Source organism: Diadema antillarum, unplaced genomic scaffold (assembly GCF_040938485.1).
Source record: "Diadema antillarum isolate AM-2024a unplaced genomic scaffold, OU_Dant_1.0 seq00001630_RagTag, whole genome shotgun sequence".
Lineage (NCBI taxonomy): Eukaryota > Metazoa > Echinodermata > Echinoidea > Diadematoida > Diadematidae > Diadema > Diadema antillarum.
This window is the reverse complement of record NW_027272339.1, coordinates 545,161-562,547: the sequence shown is the minus strand read 5'-3', so window position 1 is coordinate 562,547 and position 17,387 is coordinate 545,161. Positions and strand designations below refer to the sequence as shown.

The 17,387-nt window shown below is 38.7% G+C and overlaps 1 protein-coding gene across 1 annotated transcript; it reads left to right on the top strand.

The window, feature by feature from the left end:
- The first annotated feature begins 2,567 nt into the window (after positions 1-2,567).
- Positions 2,568-12,725, top strand: LOC139711271 (activating signal cointegrator 1 complex subunit 1-like). The gene is made up of 8 exons (XM_071623182.1): positions 2,568-2,682; positions 3,531-3,743; positions 4,744-4,922; positions 6,247-6,336; positions 7,335-7,381; positions 8,369-8,488; positions 9,762-9,972; positions 12,473-12,725. The coding sequence occupies exons 1-8, from the start codon at positions 2,568-2,570 to the stop codon at positions 12,587-12,589; spliced, it is 1,092 nt and encodes a 363-aa protein (XP_071479283.1). The 3' UTR covers positions 12,590-12,725.
- The last annotated feature ends 4,662 nt before the right edge of the window (positions 12,726-17,387 follow it).

Genomic DNA, 17,387 nt, shown 5'->3' with positions numbered 1-17,387 from the left:
TCATGGTTGTCTGGGTTTCAATGTATATTATTTTGATTTGATTTATTCTTGTATGGCATGATTTACTTTTCTGCAATTTCAATACCATTGTGATACATCTATATATACAGTCAAACCTTCTTAGCGGTCACGTCCTGTCTATATAGCGGCCACTTTTGTTGTTTCCCTTCTGAGTGGCCGCTATAGACAGGTTCGACTGTAGATTTATTCGTTTGCTTGTGATGATATTTATTCATAAATCAAGATTTGTGTCTGGGTCAGAGATTTTAGAAATAAATAAATGCAGATCTGATAAATGTAAAGATATGAGTAGATCTATAAGGTAGAACATTGAGCATAAAACCTCAATGGTTCGCACTCGCACTTCCAGCCTGCTCCTGGGTTTCCCTGCTTCCAGGCGGCCAGGTAATCACATGGCAGGCCACTTCATGCGTATGATGATACCACAGTAAACGTGCTGACTCGGAGTCGACTGCGTGTCTCAGTGGCTGATTAGTGTGTGTTGTTCATCGATCAGCGCAGCTGCACCGCTGGTAGTTCAACTCTCCCACAACGAAAGGCAATGTTTACAGTTCTACTTTTGATAATACAGTCCATAGGTAGGTGAAGTTGACTAGGTTAGTTGGGTTGGGGAACCTGGATTTACGCTTAAGAAAATTGTCAAGTCAATCAGCTAAATAGCCCTAAAAAGCTTCAGCCTGATACTTCTATTTTGACTCCTAATCGTACTCGTAGTCCCACTAACTTGTAATGAGGGGGTTCGGGCGCCGTCTGCATACAAGTGTAGGTTAGGTTTCACATCACATTGGTCATTGGGTACTAGATTGATCTAATGTAATTACATGCCATGGGCTGGAGCTGGCTCTCCACTATGTCATTATGAAGTGAATTTGGTCATACAGGATCAAGTTTACTTGTACTGGTGTAGTGGTGGTAGTGGAACTACAGTCAAACCTGCCTTAGCGGCCACCTGTCTATAGCGGCCACCTGTCTACAGCGGCCACTGAAAAATCCCCCCGAGAGAAAAGCCCTGTTAAAGACCCTGTGTATAGCGGCCACCTGTCTAACGCGGCCAGCGGCCACAAATTTTGTTTCCCGCGGTAGATTTTAACCTGTCTGTAGCGGCCACAGAGCCGGTAATTCAGCATGTTTTTCTGATTTGTGGCCGTGCCAGACATTCATGGGCAACGTTCAGTGATCGCCACCGCTGCATTCATCACTTATTCAGTCATAATAATGCACTAGTGTAAAGCTTTCTTCACGACTGTACACATGCTACTGTGCAACAATTTCATAAACACCGGCATTGCTCAATGCATGAAATACACGTGTGTATACTTACGCATAGTACATTATGTACATTAAATACTTATCGACGTATCCAACGATGATATATGTACATGTATAGGCAATGCACAATAAGTTGGATTACCTGTCTATAGCGGCCACCTGTCTATAACGGCCACTTTTTTCGTTTCCCTTGGGTGGCCGCTATAGACAGGTTTGACTGTACTAGTGGTATTTGTACTATCAGTGTTATCAGTACAAATAAATTACCACAAATAACGTTCCATTATTTACAAGTTCAACAAGTAAACTTTATTGCTGGTAGTGTAGTAGTGCACTCCCGTTATAAAATTTAACGAACACGGTTATAACAAAATTCCGGTTATAACGAAGTAAAAATTCAGGCCACAACATTATCAGCTCTCTGTATTTTAGTTGTTTATTTGTTCGGTTGTAAAGAAATTTCGATATAACGAAAGAAAACTGCAGGTCCTAAGGACTTTGTTGTAACGGGACTCAGGAGTCCACTGGACTGTGAGTGTATTCTTTTTGCTTTGGTGAATTTTCGAATAATTTCAAAATTCAAAATTCAATAATTTATTGTCTGATTTAAATAATGCAAAAAATCTTCCTCCACTAGCAAAATAACAACATTACTGTACCCGACAAAAATACCAAACAGATCACATATAAGCGAAATGACTAATTATTAACAATTTGATACATCAAACTATGTTATAACTAAATTTAGTTGTCTAAACTGAAATACTAATAAAATGAAGAGGTATGTTTAAAACTATAAAAATAGAACATTATGATATACTGTTGATGCATTGAATCTTTTTAAACATGCTGGCGTCTGACTACCTGGTATGGCAAATATATATCTAAATTACAAAATCATAAATACACAATTGCCAAGACCCTAAAAATATGTTGGGAGTGGAACATATGTGATGTACATAATGTACATTATACAGAAACCCAAGGATCACATGTGTGCCCAAGAAGAGCAGGAATAAGAAGAAAAGAATAGCGGTAGAGAAGGGTGGAGAGAACACTCAAAAAAAAAAAGAAGAGTTCCATAGGACAGCTGCCTCTGTGGGCACACATGTAATACAGTATTGTTATGCAAATATGCAGACCCCTATTTCGGAGCTTAAAGTTTCAGATAGCTACAATTTGTAGGACCAGGTTGACTATCCCATGTGACAAACCAGTGATTCGATTTGTTATTTTGTTGTTTCTCCCTCCATAACAGAAAAATGAATCACAGCAGCATGGATGTTCTAAAACCACCCATCATCACCATAGGAGGGCGCTGTTATCGATGCAATCCAGCCCAAGTATCATCCTATGCTGAAGTAGATGAGGAAGAGGAAAGATACCAGGATCGTTGCCATGGTGACGAACCCAGTGAGCATAGGGGTGATTGCATTGCTGAGCAGGACTGAATGTGAATTATATGCATGATTGACATGGCTAATAAGGAATTTGCAAGCAACCAATGAAAAGAGGCAGAACTAGGCAAACCCAGTCACATAACCAACACTTTGCTGGACTGCATGTCTCTGGTGCATTTTGAGGCCACAGAGAATATTGACCATAGGTTAAAAGGTTTTAAAGAAGTGTGTGATTTCAGGATTTGCCTTCGATATGTGGTACAGTCCAGAATCCTTTAGACATTTTCATGTTGACCAATGGACTCTTGAGATGCATTGCATGAGGTGTTCACTCTGTGAGCCATCACTTTAAAGAGGGGGGAAGGGCACAGTTATTTACAAGTGTTGATGTAATTCCTTCCAATATGGTGAACACACACATTTATGTGATGCACACAATCTCTTCCGTGCATGCAAGTACGTTATCTTTCAAAGAGATTAATATTGTACTGTACCTCATGCTTTTGATGCATTTGTAGTCTCACTGCTAGTGAATTTGATGTAGAGCTTCTCATTCACCAAATGCAAATTGCATTTAGCATTTTGATCAAGATGACTCTCTGTTCAAATGTAGGCATACTCACTGTCAATATCTATTATTTCACCTCATTTTCAGTCATTGGTGACTGGATGCCAAGTCAGCTTTGCAAACAAAAAAGGAAGATTTGAACCACGATGCTAGATATATGCCAGAAGGCAGAAGCATAGAAGCAAAGAACATTATAAAGGTAAATGCTGCCCAACTTTATTGACCAAATAAACTCTCTCTCTCTCTGTCGCTGTTTTTCATATTTCATCCAGATGATGAGTGCATGCTCGATGCAGAGATGGACGATGAGTCATGTGACCAGGTTGAGATAATGAAGTTTGGGGATCTTTTCAAAGTGGTCATGGAGGTCCCCGCAGCATTCTTTGGATTCATCATCGGACGCAGGGGGGAGATGAAACGGAAGATCGAAGAGGAGACCCAAACCAAGGTCGATATTCCCAGAGGCAACCAAGTGGAGAGAATATGTAAGTCACTAAGCAGACAAGCCTGACTGCAATATATGTCACCAGTGCAACTTTGCATTTATTCCAGTGAAAACATAGTTCTCAAATGCCTGCCAAACTGTGGATTTTTTGCTCAAAGATGTACACATGTACGCATAAAAGATTTGTGAAATAACTCTGTAATAGCAAGGTTTCATTCGGGTAAGAACCAAATGCAAAATATTAGCCAAAAAGGTTTGCCGGAAGTACTGTACTACAGTCTCAGAGCATAACTGATCTTGATTGCTACATAATTTTTGTAATCGATCATCATTAATTGACAAATCAGCTAGGCCACAGCAGTATCCACCTATCTTCTGTGCTAGAGTGAATCGCATGCAACTTGTTGGAAAATACAATCACTATGGCATGATTGATCATCACATAATGTTCTTCCTACCTACTACTGAATGGGGGAGAAGGTTTCAGTAATAAAAGTCGTGTCCTACGATCTAAATTATTTTACACATTTGATTTCGAAATACTTCAAAACAACTCAGTATCTTGGCAAGTTCTGTCAGCTAGACAAGCTTCTTGACAGACCCCTTTGATGTATTGCAAGCAAGTTCCAAATGTTGTAAGATGAATTTTGAGCCCTTCTGAGTATTACATGTATACATGTTTTTTATCATTGAAAACAAATTGTCTGCAAGGGCTGTGCACCATTTTGTCAGTGGGCAGTCAAAAGTGAAGGTAGCATCGTTGATGGAGACGAATTTCCATGGTACCAAACAGAAGAAGAGGAAGGAGCTATGAATAGTGGGCCTACTGTAAACCGTAAACATTAATGAATTACCACTGGAATTCAATGCATGGTGTAGACACAAAACTTTTTTTTGTGCAATTAACTTTCTTAAATCTTAGCTCTTTGCAAAATTTATGAAGATTTAATGCACACAAGAATATATGGATTACAGCATTTATATTTAGACATGACTGTAGGCCTACCTTTGCCTGTTCATTTCATTTCGATGTCTGACAGCTATTACTGGCAAGAATAGAAATGGAGTGTGTTCGGCCAAGACCCGGATAGACGTTTTGGTGGACTCGGCCCGCAAGAGGGAACCCTTTACCCACTTTGTGTCCTTCCCACTCAACAGCCAAGCCGTTATGGACAGGTTCAGCCAATTCAAAGAAGAGGTTCTCGCAAACTGCAGCCACGTAAGTTCATGACCACATTTGCGAGTCAAAAGGGCATGAAATAAAGAGGGCTTGTGGTCATGTGATGTACACTGTTGTCATTTCATGGACTGTAAAAGCAGAAATACTCACGACATGAAATTTTTGTGAATTTGAGCTGACAGCCTTTTTCATGGCAGTGAAAGTTTTGGGAATTGCCACTGGCATTCAATGCAAAGTGTAGATAAGAACTTTCGCGAACATTTAAATTTGGCGAATCTTGGCTCCTCGCAAAGTGCACAAAAATTTCTTGTTTTACAGTATACTGACGGGTGATATCGGCATCTCTAGCCACCCAGTTCGCAAAATCTTTTGATACGACACGAGTAATAATACTAGTGGTCTGAAAAACGTATTGAGATACTGAGCCAAGTATGAAAACTCGCTTTATAAGAACCGACTATTATCATAACAAGGAAATACAACCTCTCTCAACAATCAATGAACTGCCCACAGCCTCCCTAAATATGTGTTTGTGTATATGTATGTATGTGTGTGTATAAGTGTTTGTGTGTGTGTGGGGGGGGGGGGGGGGGTTGTCCGTGTATTTAGATATGGGTGTGCCTTTGTTTATTTCACTTCATCCTTGTGTCTACCCTACCTTATGAGTTGGTCATTTCATGGGGTTCTTTTTCATGGTTTATCACTCAAAAATAATATTAACTCTAATCTCGACATGAATGTACTGTGCACACATACATTTCTCTGTCCCTTACTGTACTAAACGATTGTGAATTCAACCACTTATGAAATTGTTGGTAAGTCTCCTATTTCACAAAGATTAGATTCACTAAATATATGGCGTATACAGTAGTTTCCTTAACCTGTTGTATCTGGTTGTAGTATGCCATGACACTTAACCGTAACTTGCCACGCTTTTTCATCAGCGTCAAGTCAAATATCCAAACTTGACCTCAGTGTGAAAGTAACTGTAAGTTAGCCAGCCCACCCAGGTGTAACAGTGTGCCTCAGTACAACAGGAAGGCCATGATGACAAAATAGGGATTAAGGGGATTAGGTAATCTCTGTTTATTGGTAGTTAGTATCCAAGCAATCAATGCTAATCTGCAAAGAAAGCTCTCCAGTGCTTTCAAAGAAAGCACATTGATGGTAATTAATATGCATAGTTATCAATTTGTCGAAAACCTTTGCAAAAGTGTGAAATTTACTGTTTCCCTTCAATGGGTCGAGGCCAACATTTTAAGAAATGTTTAGATGCTCAAGACCTGATGCAAATTTCAGTTTCTCTCTATCACTCTCTGTCTCTTTGCTCTCTTTCTTGCTCCCTACCCCGACGCCCTTCCAGTGCTACGGAATAGAGGACAAAATCATGCAGATTCCTGCCAAGCTTCACCTCACCGTTACCACGCTCGTGCTCATGAACAAGCGAGAAATCGTAAGTTTACGGCGGCATCCTGCCGACGCAGCCGAGTCTGAAGCACTACATCGTCAGCATGGACTGACATTGTATCAGTAATTGCATTGGTCTTTAAAAGCTGGTGCTCATGAACAAAGAAGATAGTGTAAATTTGTGGCTGCATCTTGCAGTCGCAGCCAAGTCTGAAACACTACATTGTCAGCATGAGCTGACATCATGATATGAATACGGTTTACCAAGTTGTTAGAGAAATGTGGGAGTTCTGTTGGTATCCCTGACCCTAGCCAAAATTTTAGCGTCATCATTATCATGATCTAATATAATATGGAAATTTGAGGGGTGTTTAGAGAAACCAGCAGGATTGGGGAGTGTCAGCATGGCACGGTCTGTGGGTTCTAACTGTCTGGTTTGTTTGTTTAAAATGCACAAAAATATTTTTCAAAAATCATGTTTTTGATCAATAGATCAGCAATTGAAACCCTTTCCAACTAAAATTCATCAATGTGTCATTGTTGCAGCCCCAATGATTGAATATGAAAGATACAAGTGTTGTTGTATATCATCATGTCAGAAAATTTTTTTTGATAATGATGACTTGTGGGTGGGATGATGGGATACCAGTGAGTCAGTGTTATATCTTGTTTCATGTAAACATGAGTTTGTAGAATTCCATAACTTTATAATGGTTTCTAAGGTTTGATTTGATTAAACCTCCATCTTTCTTATAATTTGATTTGAGTTGGTTTGTTATATGCTGACATGCATTTTTGGGGGGATATAGAAATGCTCCTTGGAGAGTGAGGTTCAAAGATTAGAAAATTTTGCTCACATTTCTTCATTTTTGTATCATAATTTTCTGTGAAACCAGTATTGCTCTCACTGATGTACAGAAGCAATATGTCACCCCAACCCTAGTTGTACTTTAAGAGCATTTTCATTAGATCTTACAGTTGAAACTCCTCTTTGCAATAGCTACGTACGGCTCTTATTTTGTGTTTGTTTTTTCTTTTGTGTAGGATGCGGCTCAAGACATTTTGGATGAATGTCAAGAAACGATCATCAAGTATGTGTGTGTGGAACCTCATCATGAGTTCTGTCAAAAAAGCTCATATACAGCATGTTTTCTTTTACATTGATGGTACCTCTTGGAATTATTTGGACAAAAGAAAATTGTGCGATTTAAATGCCTGGGATTTATTTGGATAAAGCAAAGTGTGCAATTTTAAAAGAATGCATATGTACTAATGCAAGCAACTTTTCTTAATATTTTCGTCATGCTACTGCTTTTATTTTGCAAGTTGATTCATAGAAGCCTCAAGTGGTAATGACAAATTATTGATATACATGTACTTTCAATCAGTTAACATCTGTGCTTAAAGAGAAGTATGCTTTCATATAATTTCTAATGCCAGTTGAAGAGGAAGTTTCTCCAAGTATGAATACCTGATACTTTTGATTCTGTGAGTGCTGAAAAAAAAACAATTAAAAGTTCAAGGAAAATCGGCCACTTATTAAAAAGTTATGAATATTCAGACTTTAGCTATTTCCTTGAACTCCTTTCACTTTATGATGCTAGAATAGCACAATAATATGAAGGAAGCTTATAAAGAATACAAAAGTTGTCATTGTCCACTAAAATTCACATTCCATGGACTTATTATTGAGATATACTTTCAAGGAGCTTTTAAAGGTCCTTGATGCTATCAAGACATGTACTGTAAAAGTGGAAATTTATACGGTGTTGAAATTTTTGCACAACATGAAACTAGCGTGATTTTGCTTGTCATGAGTAAAACTATTTTATCTTTTGATTCCGTGGAATTAAAAATATAATTTATTAGGAGATAAATGAGCAAAGAAAATGGGATTCAAACGTGACATTTGTCTCACCCTGCCTAGTCCAAAGAATTAATTGTGCTAAAGTTTACACTTATGCAGTATTTATTTACCTGAAGAAGGACCACAGTCATATGTTATTTCAATGTCATAGAAAATTAATTTCTGTGAAAATTTAGATACAATACATTGTGTTTATTATCATTTTTCACAGTCCAATCTTGAAGGGGCAGCCTCTGCTCATCGATGTTGCTGGCTTGGAGTACATGAATGATGACCCTGGAAGAGTCAGCGTCCTTTACGGGAAGGTCAGAATGCGAGATGGCTCTAACAAGTGAGTTTTGTTGCCTTGTAGCATTCTCCATGTCTTTACAGGTGTGTGTGTGGGGGAGGAGGTATTTCTCCATCACAAAGGAAATACCAGGCTCTGATTCATGACCATGGGTGTGTTTCACAAAGAATTTAAGTCAACCTTAAAACTTTAAGGTCGACTTAAAATTGTGGTGTGCCATTGGTTTCCCTGTTTAGTTTCATCTGATGTTTTCAGAATCCATGTCAATTTTTGTCAAAATTTACAGAAAGAGTATCCTAAATTTTTGCTTTTATTTGGAAGTTAGAATATCATCAAAGATGCATACAGAGTACCATGATTTTAAGTTGATCTTAACTGAAGATCAACTTCAGCACCATATCTTCAAAGGGCAGTGTCCCTTTCTTTGGGCAGTCTCACAATTTTCAATGACTATCTTTTAGGCTGACATTTGCTAGTCAACACAATTGCATGTGATGGATCAAATCAGCCCAGCCCAGCCAAGCCATCCACATGGTTGGTGTGGTAAAATATACATCTTCTTAGTGATGGAGAGTGACAGTGAAAACAATCTTTAATTTGCACACTCTTCCCCCCCCAAAAAAAAAAAAAAGAAAAGAAAAAAAAAGAAAAATAACCCACAAAAACAAAAACAAACAAACAAACAAACAAAACTTGGGAAGAACCACTGCAGAAAAAATCCTGACTTGGAAAGAAATTTCTTTCTAGGAAGGATTTCAGAATGCAACCCCTAGTCCTGATTACTGACACTGAAAAGCCTGTGAGGGCAGCAGACACTAACCCACTGCTTGCTGCACACTGAAAACCCAGGCTGCCGGGTCTTCTTCTCATGTGGCACCACATGCCTGGTTGGTACCCTTAGCTGACTATTGCCAGTTACTTTGGGTGAACGATTGCCAGGATCTTTCACATGTGCAGGCTGTTGCATGCTTTCTCTGCATGCAAGTAGTACAGTGCACTCCCATCACAACAAACACAGGTATAACAAAATTGATACAACAAAGTAAAAATTCAGGTCCCCAAATTATAATTTACATATCTTTATATACTTAACTGTTCACCTAAAATAATGAAATTTTGATATAACGAAGCTTTATTGCCAGTCCTAAGGAATTCCTCATAACGGAAGTTGCCTTTATGCATTGTGCATTGTGGTATTAATTCTTGGTGTTTGAGAAATTGTTTTCTTTCCATTGTAAATGTAGCATTTTGGATTTAAAGTGGCGATTCAGAAGCGTGAAGATTGTATATAACGGTGTTGCCTATACGATCCCAGACTGCAGGACATAGCAGACAGAATACGACAGAGATTTCTGGCTTCACCGCTGTCCCAGGACAAGTTTGAGAAGGCTGGGGTCAAGCTGCACATGACGGTGATGAACGCCTCTTTCCGACAGAAGGACCTCCCCGACACGAGGGCGGAGGGGAGAGGTAGAGGGCGCCCCAGCGCCAATGTTCAGATGTTTGACGTAACTGAAATCTTACAGGTGAATTGCCATTCTTCTGAGTGTGTGTGTGGGGGGGGGGGGGGGGGGGGGAGGTTGTGTTTCCACCCAATCTGTTTGCACCATTTGAAGCATGTTAGATTGTATGTCAGTGGGTCTAGGGCAATTACCCCGACCCTTTCCCTGACCCTAACCCTAATCCTAAATCCTAAGCCTAACCCTAACCCAAACTCTAACCCTGAACCTAATCTTTACCCTAACATTATCACTAACCAGTATTTAGCCGGAGGATAATTGCCCTTGGGGGTTCCCTCATACGATGTCTGTGTGTTTCTGTTTCAGTTCTAGTTTGTGTAATATCAATGTGGCTACTTGAATCTTTTTGATGTATGTTTGTTATAATATCAAACGTACCAAGGAATTACTATCGTGGACAATGAAGTAAAGCAATCAATGAATCAATTAATCAATGTCACTCTGTCGATGAGGGTCCAGTTTACAGATGGGGGGGGGGGGGGTCATGATTCAATGTAGAATGTGGGAGAGCTGGCACTCTTCAAAAGATGGGTGTAGGCAAATGAACCGATGTTTTGAATGTTAATGTCATGCATTCAGATGCAGTGTGTTGACATGAGCAACTTTCCTTTAAAGGACAATGGGGCTCGAATATCAGAAAAAAAAAAAAAAAAGATCTTGGGACTTCTTGTTTCGAGTGGGTTATCATGAATAATATGGCACGTGGTGCTATTCAGTTTGTTACGAGTCATGTTATCATTAACTGAAATTGAATGACGTGAAAGATGTTTTATCTTGATGAAGAGAATTCCATATTTATTATTAAATTACCACATTATTTTTTACATAGTTTCATTTTACTAGCATAATGAAAAAGCATCTAATGTTCCTCCTTTAGAAGGCAGGGGAATGATATTTACCCTAACATACTGTATGTCAGAAACAGTTGTGAGGAATCTGAAGTCTTCTTTCAAAAATTAAATTTGCTGAATTCCCCTCATATTTTTTCTTTCATTTTACTGCTGCGACACCATGAAGTGTAGCCTTTTTATCCAGCCGTGACGGCTCATGGATTTCATCAACACTTTGAAAATTTATAACTTGCCTTTGAATGAACCAGGGTTCCACCTCCCTGAATGAACGAGCTGATTTTCCTCAAATTTCACTGATATGTTCTACTGTTATTCTGTATTCACTGAATCCTCATACATGTATATTTCTGGAGTAATACCCTTTTTTATGCCTCCGCCACGAAGTGGTGCCGGAGGCATTATGTTTTCGGGTTGTCCGTCCGTCCGTCCGTCCGTCCGTCCGTCTTTCCGTCCGTCCGTCCGTCCGTCCTTCCGTCCGTCCGTAATAAATTTTGTGGACAGGGTAACTACCAAAACCTTTTGAGGTATCCTAATGAAACTTGGCATGTATGTGTATTAGGGGGTGAAGTTGTGCCTATCAACTTTTGGGTGCACATGCTCAAGGTCAAAGGTCAAAAGGTCAAGGTCAAATGCTTAAAATTTTACTATTTCCCCCATATCTATGCAATGCCTGAAGATATTTTCTTGAAACTTAGTGTATACATGTACTACCCAATTAAGATTCTCTGGTGAAAGTTTGGGGTCATGAGGTCAAAAGGTCAAAGGTCAAAAGGTCAAGCAAAATGTTAAAATTTCACTTTTTTCTCTGTATCTTGGAAATTGTTCAAGGTATCTTCATGGAACATAGTATATATGCATCTACTGACTGGCAGTGGTTATCTAGGGAATTTAGGGTTCATGGGGTCAAAGGTCAGGGGTCAAAGGTCAAGGGCAATACTTCAAAATTTTACTATTTTCCTTATATTTATGCAATGCCAGCAGGATTTTTTTTTAAACTCGATGTATGCATGTATAACCCAATAGAGATTCTCTGGGATTTTTTTTTTTTGCCAAGAACGTCAAAGGTCAAAGATCAAGTGAAAGTGCTGAACTTACTTCTTTCTCCATATCTCGGAAGTGGCTCAAGTTATCTTGAAACCTAGTACATGCTGAATTTATGTATGTTCTGCCTGACAGTGATTCTCTTATAAATCAAAGGCCAGATGAAAATGATAACAATTTACTGTTCAATACAGAAATTGCGCTTTTTCTCCATACCTTGAAAATTACTCAGTGCATAAACTTATGAAATGGTCAATGTCAAGTTAAAGTTCTTAAATCCCCAAATACATGCTCTCCTATTCATCCAATTAAACATAGGTCAAGGAAGGTAAACATTCAATACATTTGTGACAAACATGTCATTTTAATATTTTGCCAATTTTGTGAAAATGTAATCACACATTGTCCACATGTACTATAGACCTATTAGGAGAATCATGCATTATGGCGGAGGCATACCAGTCGCCATAGCGACATTTCTAGTTCTTAATAAGAAAGTTTGCTTGTCTGCCTGACCTCATAATCTGAAAGTTGATGTTGTTAATACTCCAACAGGCACCTAAATGTACTCCACTGGTTCTGATTTTGCTTGAAACCCTGCTTTCTGCTTACAGAGATTTAGAGACTTCTTCTTCGGCGAGCACTGCATCGACTCTGTCCACATCTCAGAACGTGGTCGCTATGGTGACGACGGCTTCTACAGACCTGCAGGGAAGATTGTCCTCCAATGAAACCAGTTGGAAAAGAAAAGCGAAGCCTACACTGTGAAGATGGCATAAGCCAGGAAAGTGAACACAATCGTTTAAGAAAACCTTGAGAAAAGACTACCATGTGTGGATCCAGTAGATGATTGCAGAAGTTTCTGTCAAAAAAATGTGATCATCGGAGCAGAAGCTTAAGTGTATGCCTGAAACTGCAGTGTCCAGGAACTGTGTCCTCAGATTATACAAAACGAAAGTAATCCGATTCTGGATAACTTGTTCAGAATACTGCAATTATCGTGTGCTCTACTGGTTGTCATGGAAATGTGAAAAATGCATCATCAGAGCGTTTATTTTTTTCCTTTGCAATTTTCCGCATGAGGAGTTTCAGATACGATTTGCTTGAATGATCAACTGTATATGCCATATATTTAGCAAGTTTAAATTTTTTGCGAATCGGGACTTCCTAACAATTTCGCGAGTGGTTAAGGTTGCGATCATGGAGTACTGTACTGAATAGAGAACTGTTTGTGTTCACATCACATTCATATCAGGATGAGAGTCAATATTTTCGCGTGGCTTCAAATTCGCGATTAGGTCCTGAATCGTGAAATTTGTGAAAATTAAAACCTTGCAAAATATTCGGTGTATACAGTATTGTTCCAGGAGATATGATGTGGTATTAGGCACTCCCGGTGTACCAGCTAGAAATTCACCATTTTTGTTGAATTCTTATTTTTTCTTTGTAAGTGCTGTACCCTGTGTTACCTAAAGTGAGTGCTAGTAATTTTTAGCACACTGGTAAAAGTGACACGGTCATGAGGAACCCTGCTTGTGTCCTGGGATACCAGGGCCCTGTTGCATAAAAGTTACGATCAAACGCAAGTCAAGAAGATCAAACGTAAGTCCCAAATGCTCCATTCTGATTGGGTGAAAATCAAGTTGTGTATGATTTTCTTGACTTGCGTTTGATCATAACTCTTATGCAACAGGGCCCAGATAGTGTCAGGAATGCCAGACGATGCCCTACTGGTGGTGTCGCTTTTGATGCCTTTCCTCACCAGACACAAAATTTGACTCAGCAATCTCTCCTTGGGGTCACATGCTCAGGCCGTTCTTGGTGTTCCTTTCAGAGTCACAAAGTCTGCATAGACAAGAAATACTGGATAGCTTCATCTGAGCGGGCCTTCAATAATGCCTTTCTGCGATCCATGAGTGAGTGCTTAAAACCACAGGAGTCCAGTTGATATCATGCTCCATCTGCTGACAGTCATTCTTCCGTACATTTCCTTTTAAAAACCCATTTGTTCCAAAAGTAACACTTCTGTTTTATTTTATTCCAATGGTATGGTAATTACATCAAATTCAGTTGTGTTATTTGTGTTTTTTGTTAAGTTCAGTAAGCATTTTATTGATATCTTGTATTTTGTTGTAACGGTGTGAGCTCTTTATATCTATTTCAAAAGGGGACTATGAATATTGGTTATTATATTCCACATACTAAGAATCTTGCTAAAGGATTGGTCGAGAGCTGATCACGTGATGAAGCGTGGTTTTGCCCATCACATCACCTGAGAAGAAAAGTTCGTTACACTCTATGTTGATAGTCCCTTTTGCTTCGCTGAACAGTCCTAACGCGAGATGAGTACGCGCGAAATAAAAGTGCGTTACACTGTGGACTATCACATGAACTAGGTCAAATGATAGTCCACAGTGCAACACACTTTCACTTCGGTGCCGCGCGCGGTGCGCAGAGCAAATTTGTTGTTTTGTCATCAAAGATAGTAAGCGTCTTTGTTTGTCATCTATGCGCATAAGTCTGAAGTAAGCTACGTAGCCTAAGCCCTAAGGATACCGAAAGACAGCTAAAACGGTTTCAGATGTGGAATAAAATGGGAATATCTAGAACCCCAGATGTGGAATATAAAGCAAATAATCAACCTTTAGTTTCAGGCAATGAAACAAACTATCACTTCCTCGGCGATCTGAATGTGTACGCTATCTTTCCTCAGCTGCGCTTCGGAAAGATAGCTACATCCTGATCGCCTCGGAAGTGATAGTTTGTCCCATCACCTTCACCAACGTTGATTATTTGCTTGTTATTATTATGGATGTGCAAATAGAAAGTGAAATCTATCACGCCTCATTACCCAAGATGGACATTATGTGACACATGGAGTGAAATGAATGAAATTCACTTCGAGTCTCCATTGACTAAATATCGAGCCATAATGTTACTAGTTTACTGGTATAGTTTACTGTATACACGTATTGATTTAAAACCGTAGAGGGAGAGAAAGCATACTATGTTGTTGTTTCATTTGAACTATAGAGGCAGTTTTCTGCCACAAGTGCAATAATGACATTAAGTGTCACCTGCCGAGTTGTTGTTGTTTTTTTTAGAAAAATGGAACAAATGTCTTGTATGAGAAAGGCATTCTCAATGTCATTTAAAAGTGCCATTAAATCAAAATATTCTTATTTTGAATACAATGCCTGATTTTCCTGTGTGGCTGTCGGGCAAGGATCTGATCGTATCATCACCTCTGAATGGCTGTTTGGTGAATGCAAAAGGTGTGTGTAGACATTGTGAGGAGAGAGGAGGCACCAACAATGAAATAGATAAGACAGACAGACAGACAGACAAGACAGGGACAGACAGACAGACCGGTAGATACATAGAGGAAAAAATTTGAGTACATGAGGAAGATTAGAAATAGATTGTCATATACCGTAGTACAAAACACATTCTTAACATTCTTGGTTTTTTTTTATTTTTTAACCCTTCTTGCCCTGAAGTGAAAAAAAATTCAAATCAAACAAAAAGGATCAACCCCCAGCCACACCAAAAAACAAAACACCAACAAACAAACCCCAAACAACAACAACAACAACAACAACAAAACGGCAAAAAAGTAGAAGGTGACTCAATTAACAAGGAACACTTCCTGTCACATTTACTTGAACTACAGCATTGACTCGCGAAATTCGCGAAAATAGAAAAAAAAACCTCGCGAAATATTGGGCGTATACAGTATGCTTTTTCCATTGGCTTTCACTATCCACACACAGCCTCCTCAAGTGAGTGTGTATGTGAGTTTGTTTGTTTGTTTGTGTGTTTGTTTGCTTGTACGATTGCTATGGCATTTATGCACATCTTTGTCCTGGACTTGGCAAATACAGGAGCTGTAGTACATTGTATTCTCCTTTAACCCTATTCTAACTGGGCTACTAGTATTTGAGACCAAGTTTTTACCGGGGGAGGGGGTCAATTTGACTCCCCCTTCAGATCTCGGCCGCCGATAGCGCGATCGCCGCAAAATTTTGCCTGAACATAGAGCCGGATGTCAACTACAAGATTGCATGGTCATACAAAGGAAAAGTTTTGATTTTCTATTTTTAGTAAATTAATTATGCAAATTTACGCATAAAATCATACTTTCACCTATAACTCCATTAAAAAGACTGAATGATTGCTAAATTTTTGTGTAAGAGTTCCTCAAGACACATTGAACAATTTTCTTGTAAAAAATAGCACAATAAAAATCAGTTTCTTTTGTTTTCTACTGTTTTGTTAATTTCTTATGCATTTCCCTGTTTTTCAACCTTTTGTTTTCTATTGTTTTTTGGCCAAAATTTGTTGCAGGCACTTTTTCAAGCTTATCTACGTTAAAATTGATTAATTTCAATGGTTAAAAGTTGAAATAATGTAATTCATATAATTTTAACCAAAAAACACACTTTGCATTGGATTTGCACACAATATCATGAATTTGAGCTGTTTTCGGGTTGACATGCATACGCAAAACATTACGTAACTTCAGAACGGTGTACCTGGACATCGCAAATTTGGTCTCAAAATATGCAGGAGACTTCAAAGAAAAAAAGTAATGAAACGACGCAGCAAAATCTTTGCGCGTTGCGGAATCGCGGCGCGGAATGTCGAGGGGGGGTCAAATTGACCCCCCCCCCCCCCCCCCCCCCCAGTTAGAATAGGGTTAATTGTGTGCTTTCCATCCATAAGTCTGCCCTTGTCCATATCATGCACTTTGTTCAATATACACCCTTGTATTTCCCTCGGTGACACGACATTTGCTCCTGCCACGATTGCTCCGGTCTTATTTTATCCAAGGACTTAGGGTTAGGGTTGTGATAGAGTTATAGGATTTTAGTAAGTTAAAGGCATTATTTACATTTGCAGATGAAACAAAAATCTAGCTTTAGTGCTTCAAAATAGTTCTAAAATGTGAGTTAGGAATAGAAACAACTAATGTAAATCATTATAATCAATGTTAAGTATTGTTAAATATACAAAATGTGAACGATAGTTATGATAAAATTGTTTCTAGACTAAACCCGTCTACAGTTATAGTTTAGTGAGAAAAATAGTGATATCTCCTTATATTTTAGGCTTTATCACGAACTCTTTATGTGATAGGATGTTTTGTGATACAACTAACCTACACATATGCATCAAATGGGATATCATTTTTTAAACCAATGTGCAAACCATTAAACCAAACCAATATGCAATATATATTGCATATATTGTACAAATATTTTTTCTATCTCTTTCTTATTCCTTTTATGTGTGTTTCAATGTTTGTACATTTTAATGATTGTATGTTGTTTTTTGTGTGTTTTTTTTTTTTGGTAATACTGTATATGGTCGGACCCCTGTGAAAAACAGCTCTTAGCTGACCAGGGCTATCCGTCCCATGAGTGGAGAATAAATAAATAAATAAATAAATAAATAAATAAATAAACCACTGCTCTCGATGGTAAACAATACCTTTAATGTGAGGATTAGGATTAGAGTTAGGGTTTT